We start from the raw sequence: 12,496 nt of genomic DNA on the forward strand, positions 1-12,496 counted from the left end.
TTTGTTTTCTTTTTTTTATTTAATCGCCTAGAGCAGTATAGTGAAGCTGAAAGGTAATCGCCATCGGCATTTGGCAAGTGAGGAAGCATACAATATGCGATACGCCGACACAAGGAAACAAAAGTGCCGGTCGATAAACGGGTTGCCGCTGTGCTTCCGTCGCTCGTCCTGCCACCTTCATTTGAGGCGCTAGAGAGGAGGAGAAGGAAAGCCAGGGAGGTCAACCAGACGCACGTCCATTTTGCTACCCTACAAGGGGAAGGGGTTTAAAGGAATGAAAAGAAAGAAAGGAGAGATAGAGAGAACCTATAGTACAACAAACGGGAAGCTTGAACTGATCTCGCGAGACCGCACCGCCACATTGGTGTCGCACGCTGCCTCTTTCCTTCTTAGAAGCACGGGGTACGACTCCTTGAGGCAATGTCCCCGTAGTGGACACACGTTGCGATAGCCGGAAAACTAACTTTAAGTGGAGACAAATATATGTAGCAGGAAAGACGGAACTAGGGAACGTCGCCTTGCACAGTTATCACACGAGCTTGTGCGTGGCCCTCAGAATACATAGATAAAAAAGAAATAACCCTTGTAGCACCTATCATGCGTTCCTAAACCCGAAAATTTTCGACGCCTCAAAGTGGATTCGAAGAAAATAAAAGAACCGGTTAACGAGATGACGTGCGTAACAGCTCATATTTAACAACGTCGGCGCTACCGGCGCTTGAATTCCTGCCAGGCAACCCCTGCTCTTGAAAAACATTCCACACGACGACCATCAACGCTGCATCAATACGAGTCATATAGCGACGGCTTCGCTTCCCGTAATAAAATAACCGTTTGCTGATAAAAATATTTCCTAATGATTGGAGCACGCCAAGCTTTGTGTCACATGCACACACACGGGAAAGAAAAGTCTTTGGCAGGCGCAAAATTGCACATGTTCAATAAAAATTGAAAAGCTGCACAGCTACGATGCAGGTGCGACAATTGTTCCATTCCCAGATACCGCCAACTGCTCTATTCCCAGATGTCGTTACATCACAATTGCCACGCGTCGGTGTAATCTGTCGTAGCCGTCAACGATGGCGTCAGCGAGAGATTAATGTGTCAATAGATCTCTAGTTCGGAAGCAATTTCGCAGCAATTATTCGCGTACAAAATTAGCGACCACGTGCGTTCAGCTGTAGTTCCTGCAAATAAAAGTACTCAAAACTACGTCACCTGCTAGTTTGACTCTTCAGTAAAGTAAGTGGTTACATGCAATTGGTCACTGAAAAAAGTAATGGAATTGCAGTGAGCGCGTTACAGAATAAATCAGTACTGAATCAATTACAAAACTTAAAAAATGTAATTGATTACGTGTACTCCATAACGTGCAAGTCTGAAACAAAGCAAAACACCACGCCACAAGAGACGGTGAAACAACCGTCTTCTCTTCATGCTTGCGCATAACTTTTGTGCGTGCATACTTGCCTTCGGAAGACAAAACCCCGCGTACAGAGTCACGCATCCCATAGGGTGAAGCGCCCGGCGCCCCGAGTACCTGCCTCGCCAGAGTTTGCACAGCGAACACTTACCTGCAACGAAAGAAAAGGTAAAACAGGTTAAACAATGCACGAATTTGCGCTACTGTGTGTGTGTTTGTTTCAACACTCTTCAGTACAAAAGAAACGAAAAGGTAAGCAAGCGCATTGAGCATTGCAAGTACGCAATTCTTGGAAGCTCTGAATCGCGCCCCGCTACTTCTAAAATCTCTCTATTGAAGGAGGAAGCAGTGATTAGTAACAACGACCCGCAATAGTTGCACTACCCTCCCAGATGGCGGACGGGAATGCAGAAAAATTACATTTACGCGTCCACGGACGCAGATAGCGAACACATATGGCGCGTGCGCAATTTGACCATTCGCGTTCATTCTGCAACGGCCGGCGTCAACAAAACCCGAACAGCAGTTTGCGTGAGAACGCTCATTTGATGCGAAGTTTATGCATTCAACCGCGTAGGAACAAAAAAAATTTTTTTTTTCCAGCCCATGTGATGCGCTTGTTTAGCGAAGAAAGCGACACGTGTAATGGGCGAAGAATGAAAAGCGGTAGTTCGGGCCTTATGTGCACTCTGCACTGCGATCAAGCGTGGAGGTTCGACCCAGTGTTCAGAGAGAGAGAGAGAAACGAAGAGGGAAAGGTAGGGAGGTTAACCAAGGACGGCCCGGTTGGCTACCTTACACTTGGGGAAAGGGGAAGATTGTGTATTCAGATAACGGCAATGCAGGAGTGAATTCCTCTGTCTAGGAATTCGATACAGAAATGCAGCAATGACCTTCGACAGTTTATCGGGCCCATGATGTAATTGAAAGGAAACGCCGGATCCTCGTTATCCTGCAGGTTCCTTCCTACAGCTCATATTACACCGAATATATAGGCACGAAGTTTAGAAGTCCTGTCTGACTTTTTTTTAGCGGCAATCAAGTGTAATCGCGGCCGCCTACGAGAAAACAAAGGCGAAACGCGCCTCACTGCGTCGCAATGAGCACGAAAAAAAAAAAAAAAGTCGCAGGCCAGAAGATCGCCGTACACTACAGCGAGTTGGTTCCGAACGGGCCAGGCAAGTACTACTGCTGCGAAGAGGAGAAGGCGGACAGAAGTCTGAAACTTCCCGCAGCAAAAGCGTGAATTCGTCCGTCCTCACCGCCGCTTGACGTTCTCCGCGAATACATTCTTTTCTTCCTCGCATCACCGGCAACGTGCCGACGCGAGGCATTACGTCGAAGGCAGCGTTCTGCATAGCGGATGCTTCGAATTTCACAATCGCTCGTGTATAGTGCGTGCACGTGAAGCCATCGAAGTACGCGCGAGCGCCGCCTCACTTCCATCGCGCGTGGGACGGCGAGAGGGGGGAGGGCGAAAGCGTGACCACTCCGGCGACCACCACCGCAGTCGTGGCCGGCGCCAACGCATGTTCACGATCCGGGCTGCCCCTCGTCGTCCGCCTCCAATCTGACGCCGGCGAAAATCCGCTTCTACTCCGGACGCTTTCTTTCCTTCCCTTTTTTTTTTTTTTTTCACTTTTACCTATTCTCTCTCTCTCTCTCTCTCTCTCTCTCTCTCTCTCGCTCTCTCCTTCTGCACAATGTGCAGCGTTGTACGTAAACCCTCTCTCCTAGTTCAATTATCACGCAGTGCATGCTGCACCAGGCGTGAACGGACCCACAAGACGAAGTCGAGCTAGACAGATATTAGGATCTATGTCTAAGTCACTAGGATCTATGATAAAATAATTTGTAAAACTTGCAAGTAACAACTAACAAAAATGGTACGTCCTGTCGGCGGTAGCTGGCTTATCTGGCAGAAAACATAGCCGTGTATCCCAGAAGAAATAATGAACTGCAAGTGCAAAAGTGCGAACATGCAAAACAAAATACGGCCAAGAAACATTACAAAACAAGTTACCCAGACTACTAAATATATAACAAAGAAACAAGCTTACTTTAGAGAACGTAACTTTCAAAGAATTACGCAATCATTTCAAACCCCCTTAATATCTTTGTTGTTTATCACTGCAACTGTCCATAGATGTGACATTAGTATTGTTAGTATTTTTTTTTCCGGGAGTGTAAACCGTCTTTTTTTTTTTCTAATATTGTCGCGATTCAATATGTCCCATCACATTGTTCACGAGTTTCTGTAAGCTCGCTACGATATGTGTATATGGCATTTGTGTATAAATAGCGGGGCTGTGCAGCCGCTATTTTATTGGGCCTGTGGCTTCGTCAAGCTGTCGACGTCGGCAACCTTTTCCGCTGGTCTCCAGCATTATGTATGTGTATAATGCAAATAAAATTATTATTATTATTATTATTATTATTATTATTATTATTATTATATTATTATTATTATTATTATTATTCGTGATAAAGCATCCGCCATTCGTAGTGAGAACAGAATTTTTCTAAGCGAGAAAATTAGGAAAGCGGGAACTCGGAGTGGCGCCACCTATGTTGGACTATGGTTCCTGTGGTGTGACGTCGGCAGTGGCTGATTCACAGACAGCGGCAAAGCGGCAGGTCACGCGAGGATTACGTCAACTCGTCCCCTTTGGCGCGGGCGATTCAAATTTAGGAGCAACACCAGGACCTTCTTCAGTGACAATTTTCTACGCAACAAAGTCATATAATGGCCCACAGAAAACGATTGCGAGACTTCTCGACGAATAATGTATCGCTCTAACTGAGCTTATTAATTTTCATAAGTGTCGCCTTGGCCTCTGGAGGCTATGGTATCGCTTTTAAGTTTCTTCCTTAACGCCGGAGCTGCTGCGCAAGGATCGCAGCCTCAGAACTCGAACAGGCCGACGCAACAGGATGAGCGGCGAACCGCGTGTTTCTTTCGATCCCGGAACACCGTTTGTGACTCGCGGCGGCGGTCTCGCTTGGTTGGGCGCCGCGCAACGCGGCTGCACGGGGCGGCGCGGAGCTCACAACACCGCGTCGCCATTGTTTCCGCCGCCGGCGAGGTCACGAAGAGCGGTTCGGGAAAGGGGGGTTCTACGATGACGTACCGCGGCAACGGCCCAGCGGTCCCGAACACGCGGGCACCGCCGTATGACTCCGGCCGCCTTCGCCACGGGCGATTAGAGAGGCCCACAGTCGGGTGCGCTCGCGAGAAGTATATCGCCGGGTTACTCTCGCCGCCAGAGACGTGCGGCGGTCCGAGGGACGGGAGGTCGTGGTCAGTTAGTTGCGCGCAATCCGTGTAAAACCGCCCGAGCGATTCCGCCTTTAGAATGCTCTCTTAAGAAGATGACAAAATGTTTAAATTGTAAGCAGAACAACGTACGAAAACACATGCTGAGAAACTAGGAGACTTCTCCTTCACCGCGCTCGAACACGTTGCTTGCGAACGAATTCAAATTTGCGCACAAAGAAGGTTTTATGTTCTGGGCGTGTGTACTGTGTATGAACTGATCGTTTCATGCATCGCCTGAGAAGTATGCTTTGGCCTGAGAAGTATGGCAATCTTTTGCACCAATTAAGGAACGACTCTGTCAAAAATGAGTAATCCGCGTGACAACAACCTGTCGCCTGTGATGTTTTCAATGCACATAAGGAATATATGGTCATAGTGCAGTACGTAATAGTTACGTACGCACTTCAGCACGTGGTTATTCCTAAAAACAATCAAAAGCGTGTGCCCTGCTTCGACGCTATCGCGCGGAGCTACAACACTCCGGCGATAAGCAGAGATGGCACTGAAATGCCGTTCGAACGCTGCAGGCAGCTTTTTATTTATATATTTATATACAATACCTACAGCGCCCTCTAGGGCATTATTGTAGGGGGGAACATCAGAAATAAATCACAAGACATATACTATAAGTTAGGCAAATGATGCAGCATATAAATCATCTAAATACCTATGCACTATTTCAATAAAAAGCAAAAACAAAAACTAATATACAGTAAATATTACTATACAGTACTAATATTCAGCAAAAAGCAAGAACAAAACTAATATACAAAGATGAACAAGCATGTCACGCACAGACAAAAGAAGAACATCTAAATATAGCGATCTCGGCTAACATCGTTGGGAATAATCAACAAAAGGGATAAAACATGCAAGAACAAGCAATATTGCACTCATATTAACACGTGGTTCTGTAAAGCCGTTAGAAAGTATGTGGGAGGGGCAGTAGCAATTTGCGCAGGTAGACCGTTCCAGTCGTGCACGGTTCGTGGAAAAAAGCTGTATTTGAATGCGTTTATTCGGCAACTGTATTCGCGTGCCTTTAGTGGGTGGTCAGTGCGGGCGGAAATGTAGCTGGGCTCCTTTATGTATTTCTCTTTTTGGATGCCAGTGTTATTGTTTAGAACATTATAAAAGAAAGAGAGTCTGAGGTATTTTCGCCGGTTTTCAAGTAACGGCCATCCCAACTTGTCGCGCAAACCAGAAGACCTCTTTTGAAAATTATAGTCGCCAGATACGAATCTGGCAGCCCGTTTTTGGACGCGCTCAAGTTCTTCAACGTTGAGCTTTGTATGCGGGTCCCAGGCGGCGCAAGCGTACTCGAGTATAGGACGAACACTTGAAATATATAAAGTTTCCTTTAGCTTAACGGGAGCATCCTTAAAGTTACGTCGGAGGAAGTTTAATGTGCGGCTGGCTTTCGCTGCGATATAGTTGACATGTGTATTCCAAGATAAATCAGTGGAAAAAATGACTCCTAAGTACTTATAAGTTGAGACAGCAGATATTTCTGTGCTACCAAGGAAGTAGTCTGCTTGAAGGAATTGTTTCTTTTTCGTAAACCGGACCAGATTACATTTCGAGAGATTCAGCGCCATATTCCATTTTTGGCACCAAGAGTACACGGAGTTGAGGTCATGCTGTAGTGTAACTGCATCTGCTTCAGAGGATATGGTGCGGTAGACACAGCAGTCGTCAGCGTAAAGTCGAACGGTACTTGAAATGTAGTCACTAAGATCATTTATAAATATCAAAAAAAGAAGAGGGCCTAGAACCGACCCTTGCGGAACACCAGAGGTCACACCCACACTTACTGAACTAATACCGTCACAAACTACGCACTGTTTTCTTTCCATGAGGTACGCTTCAATCCAGGTTAGGAGTGTAGTAGGAATATTCAAAAGTGAAAGCTTCTGCAGTAATAGGTCGTGAGCAACTAAATCGAAGGCTTTCCGAAAATCTAGAAAAATACAATCAACCTGACCGGCAGAGTTTAAGGAAGCGGAAATATCATGGGTAAATTCTACAAGCTGTGTTTCACATGAGAAACCTGACCTAAATCCATGTTGTGTTGGACAGAAAAAATTATTGTTTTGTAGATGGCTGATTAACTGAGTATAAATGACATGTTCTAGTATTTTGCACGACACGCTCGTCAAAGATATAGGCCTATAGTTGCATGTTTTACTTCTATCACCACTCTTATGTATGGGAACAACATTGGCACTTTTGCCAATGATGTTTTGCTCGACATGGGCAGCTTCACTGCCCATGTCGAGCCATCAGGACTCGACAGTCCACATGTTCACCGCGACGGCTCTACCTTCGCGCTCAGCTCCCGTAGTCGAACAGCAAAGAATCCATGTACTCCTTCCTCACACGACGTGGCGAAAAACACAGCAACTGTCTTTGGTATACAAAAGCGTCCGAAGCAAGCAAGCCCACGCGCGTAACGGAGAAATGAATAAAAAAAAAAAAACACAATAAGGCAATAAGGCAATGGAGCATAGAAAACCAGTTGGGCAAGGCGCAGCGCGCCGTTTTTCCTTGTGAGGGCAGCGATCGGCGACCTGCATATTACAAGACTTGCAGGCACGCGCGCGCGGCTACCGAAAGCCGCCCGCTGGCGAGCAACGTCAAGCCCACGCGCGGCCGCACAATGGACCGCTCCATCTCGCTCTCAAACGACACGCCACGATGAAAGACAACGTCAACCCGGGCAAATAATACACGCCGATAGAGCTATCATCGCCGCTAAATGTTTCGCCCGCATCAATGACGCGCGCGCGAGCCTAATACCCGGCCTCTGGAGCCGCATTTAATGGACCTCCCAGAGTCCGTGTGTAGCTTGGCTACTGCATCGTCACAACGACGTACACACTGCCGCCGCCGGCGTTCCGGACGGCGGAGCTAATATATTCCCCGATTGATCCAGTCAGCTTCGGCACGGGACGTGCTAGGTAGGAGGACAGGCTACGCGATGTTACTAGGCGGTACAGCAAGCGGCCGAGACTCGCCGAGCCGAGCTAGGTTAGCTCGCGGCGCCTGTCGGCCCATACTCCTCCTCCCACTTCGCGCGCAGGGGCAACGACGGCGGAGACACTGATTAGCCCCGGTCAGTCGAGGCCGTGCGCGCATACGAGATGAGCGTTGCCATCGACCTGCTCGTCCACAACAATTAGGGACGACCGTTGTAGCTCGTCCGCTTGTTCTCTCCCGTTCCCTGTCTCGCCACTGATGAAAATTGAGTAGGCGAGCCGCTTCCAGCGAGCCTTTTTCACACGTACTACTAAGTGAAGTGGGATGGGGGGAAAAAGAAAAACGAAAGAAAGAAAGAAGTGAGGTGTTCGTTTGTTCACGCGAGGTCGACTCGAGCGCCACGAGCCTTAAAAAGTCGAACACAGCGTTTCCTCGGGGACGTGTCCGACGGCTGTAGTCGCTGTTCCTCGCTACTTTCTTTTTCTTTCTTACCTCGCCAGTGGTTCCATATTGCGATATGTCCATAAAAGCGTGCTGTAGCATGTGCAAGCCCACAAGTACGAAAGCAGCTTAAGTATAAAATACAAACGTAATTTAAAATCACATTAAATTCTGAAATTTTACGAACCAAGACCAAGATCGATTAGAAGGCACGCCGTCGTGGGGGACTCTACGTTAATTCTGACGACCTGTATTTCTTTAAAGTGCATCCAATGCACGGTACACGGGCGTTTTTGCATTAAGCCCCCAAAGGAACACGGCCGCCGTTGCCGGGATCGAACTCGCGACCTCGCGCTCAGCAGCACGGCGCCTTAGCCATTCTATTGGCTGCCGAGGCAGTTAATAAATGCATGTGCCATTGATCGCATATGAGTGTGCTTTCGTTTTCTGTCGCTTCCCAAGACGAAGCAGCTCTATTTTTCTTGTTTACGGGACATACTTTCAAGAATTGACATCCCAAAATGCGCCGGCAACGTCGAGGCGCGTGGTTTCTAAAACTAGAACGAAGGAATAAAGCATTTTATTTCGAAAATGGTGGCTCACCACCTAAGTGGACAACAGATGTGGATCAGGTAATAGGAGAAAACAGGTGGCACAGGGGATCGGCTTACTGAAGCTCGTTTGCTTGTTTCACACGCCCGCACTACTGGCCCCAAGTACCAGTCAACGTAGATCGCGAGACTCCCTGACAACGCGCTAACGCGATGCGCACTTTAAAGTTTTACGCAATACACCACACTGGATACCTTAGAACCTCGCGCCGTACGTGGTTCCCAAGTGAGAGCTTACCGGCTCTCGGAGCGGGAGGTCGCAGCGTCACGACCTCACTGCTCGCGAAAGCCAAGGACATCGCAAACACGTACTACGGCCCGCCTACTCGCGGGAGGCAACAAACAAAGCATCGAGGAAAGACCTCCTTTCCTCTCCACTCGTCTCTATCTGCTTGTTATCGTTCCGGCGACACGGAGCCACTTTTTCTTTTACTGCAGACAGATCGGCGCGGGGCCGGTTAGTGCGGCCACTTCCGCGCTTACTCGACCGGGCCGAGCTAAGATGGGACCACCCCCATTAGCCTTGCGTAAACAGACCCGCGCAGCCTCCGCTCGCTCGCTAACTAGGAAAGCGACAGGCAAAGAAAAAAGAAAGTAAAGAACAGTTCGCACTCCGCGACCAGCCGAGAATACAGAGAGAGAAAGAAACGGACGGTAAGCGCAGCTGCCACAGCGGGAAGTGACACAGCAGCAGAGAGCAACAGAAGAAGCGCGAGCAGCAACGGCCGCAGAGAGACGCGCTCGCCCCCACGAGGGCGCCAGTAGAGACGCACGGCGCAGCGAACGCCTAGAGTCACTGGAAACGCCGGAGGAGCGAACCATACCGCGGCTTCTGCGCCGAGCGCCGGACGTGATGGATGGCGACAGCGATGGAAGCAGCTAACGGTCGCCCCCAATCGCGTTCTCCACCGCCGTAAGCCTTACTGAGCTTCTCTTTCTCTTCCCCATTTCCTCTCTCTCTCTCTCTCACTTTTCGGCGACGCGTACGTATGCACAAAGTCTGCGTATGCACAGACGGAAACCGCCATGACGCGTCACGGACAAACGGACTCTTCTGTATCTGCACTAACGCACGAACGTGACACGTCGCCTCTGAGGAAAAAGAGAGTACGTCGCACCCGCCAGCGATCTTACAATCGGCGCACGCAACGAATAAATACAAATCCAGCGGTGGTGGCGGTGGGAGTGCGTTAAAGGGACACAAAGAGAAAGGTGATTTCTTTTGTATCGGTAAATTACTCTTCTACAATATCAAAGACGCCACTATCACCACGAAAGATGCTTGGCAAGCCAGAAAAAGCGCAACAACAAAACACTGAAAGGGGGGGGGGAGGGGGGGGGGGAGGCGACGCCTACTTCAACCTTGAAGTTCCCGTGCCAGCTTGCTGTGACGTCATGGAATTGGAGAGCATCTTCTAGGCCCTAGTGAATTCTTTAGAGGTAAAGCTAGATTACAATGTGTTCTAAGGAGCCAATGATTGAACATGGCGAGTTTCAAGGAACTTTTGCTGAGCCGACAACTAAATACGAAGAAATACTGTGAAATCTCTGACGTCACAGTTGGTTTCCCGGCGTTGGGGTATCGGCGCGAAATTCAGAAACTAACTTTGGCCTTCATTTGCACTTTTAATAAACGACCAATTATTTGGAAATTAACGAGAACAAAGTTTTCTAAGAACGCTTTATCCGTCTAAACTGATTTAGTATTTTGCTTTGTGTCCCTTTACATTCAGTTCAGTTTATTCAGTTTCAGTTTATTATTCATTCAAGATAAATAGTTGTTAGTAGTATACAGGCGGGGGTCCCAATGTCAAACGACTGCAGCGGGACCCTCGATATGTGATAACAATTCCACAACTGTCACCAGATTCGCATATCCTGGTCGAAAACATCTAATCTTCACGAGAAACACTCCAGCGACGAACGCGCGACACACACACGCATCTCTCTCTTTCTTGCTGTGCGCTGTTCTTCTTGTGCAGCTTAAAACCTTATCAAAAATACACCGGCTGACACAATTTTTAATACAGCGCCTAACATAGCGAGCAACAAAAGTCCACCAAATCCGGACGGGGGCTCTGAGGAAACGATATCGACTTCTGGTATACAGCGAACTCGGGTCAAACAGACAAGCTGGCGGCACGCACAAACCTCGACTCGGCTTCCCGCAAAACGGTATATATCCCCAATCGCAGCTTGGCCAGCTTCTCCGCTTACTAGGCGACGCACACAACTGTCACCCACGCCGTCCTACACATAAACCCATCGCCGGTATTCATGGCCGGAAAATGCCGCGGACAGGCGGCCACTTCCGCCGTCACCGGCGCCAATGAAAGCGAATCGATCACCCGGTGGACGCGCCCGCGACGGCGGCGACACAGGGTCCATCACCGGCAGCAAAAAAGAAAAGAAAAGAAAAAGAAAGAAAGAAAGAAAGAAAGAAAGGAGATCCCATGCGCGCTAACGCAAAGAAACGAAAAACGGTGCACGTCTTCCCGGGCAGCATTGTCCTCTTCTCGGTTCTTTCGAGCCGCCCACTCACACAGCGCACGTCGTCGTCAGATGTCTTCGCCCACTGCACCGTACCGTTCGCGTTCTCGTCCCCCCGGCCCTGCACCGAACACTCGGCCACGGAGCGGAGTGCATTACTTCGCGAGACGCCCCCTCTCCACGGGCGACCGCGGCAGGAGAAAAGCTAATCGCGCCGCCCTGCATTTTCTTTCTGGCGCACGCGAGCCGCCGCAATGCACATGGGGAGAGAAAGAGAGAGAAAAAAAAAAAAGAATGAGGATGCAACGGGAGAGGGCGGCTTCACGGCGCACACCCGCTCTTGTTTGCGGCTCCGGCGATGCGATTAGTGCGGCCGCTGGCCATCCGTCAAAGGCAGCGGCCGGAGGGGGTGCCTAATTTAATCAGCGCCAGTCCCCCGACGACGCTGGAGCCTTCTTTTGCATTCGGCCCCCCTTTGGCGCCGCTTCTCCTCTACAGCTGCCCCGAGGCAGCCGCTGCACTGTTGTGGTGGCGGCGGTTCTTGTACCCGGGCGTAAGACGCGGAAACATCGCGTTGTTGACTACCATTGAAAGGCGACAGCGAGGCAAGTGCTGCCCGCATACATCTTGTCATTCCCTTTTTCACTTGTTGCCCCGGCGGAGAAGGCGTCCTCTTGCGAAGCTCGTTTCGTTCTTTCTTTAAATCTTAACTCCCGAACGTCCCACTTTATCCACGTACACTCATTCCATCGGTACTGACTGCATGCGCTTCGAATCTCTGCCACGAGAAGGCTAAAGCCCGCTAGCTACGAGCAGTACATCGCGACTTGTTGAGGGAAAAAAAAAAGAACATCAGATCGCATCATGGAATCGTATGGATCACTTCCCAACTTGCGCTCTGCAACGTATATTTTTCATAAATAAACAAATAACTATCTTCATACCTGTGCGTCCCGGCAGAAGGTGCGTGCGCGCCTGGCCATAAAGAACAGATACAGATGAAAAACAAAGAGACGTGAAAGCGCAGTCTGACTTTTAAGGAAGCCGCACAACGAAGTGGTAGATATGTCAGACTGCCTTTAGCTGTTCTTCTCGAACGAAAAAGAACTGCGATAAGGAAAATAGAAACGAGAGCGCGAACGGACGCCAGGCTTGCCACTTATGTCTTGCGACTTTGTACTTACAGCGCGATTGTGTAAACTTATCACTGCGGTTAATGGGACACTCTTTTTG

At 49.0% G+C, this 12,496-nt stretch overlaps 1 protein-coding gene across 1 annotated transcript in view; it reads right to left on the reverse strand.

Moving 5' to 3' along the window:
- Positions 1-1,227: 1,227 nt before the first annotated feature.
- The window catches only part of LOC119446149 (fibrosin-1-like protein), a 97,153-nt gene continuing 85,884 nt past the window's right edge, over positions 1,228-12,496 (reverse strand). The window contains exon 2 of the mRNA XM_037710507.2: positions 1,228-1,574. Within this exon, the coding sequence (XP_037566435.1) occupies positions 1,500-1,574 (75 nt within the window). The 3' untranslated portion in view covers positions 1,228-1,499. The remainder of the gene's footprint in view (positions 1,575-12,496) is intronic.

Source organism: Dermacentor silvarum, chromosome 3 (genome assembly GCF_013339745.2).
Source record: "Dermacentor silvarum isolate Dsil-2018 chromosome 3, BIME_Dsil_1.4, whole genome shotgun sequence".
Classification (NCBI taxonomy): Eukaryota; Metazoa; Arthropoda; class Arachnida; order Ixodida; family Ixodidae; genus Dermacentor; species Dermacentor silvarum.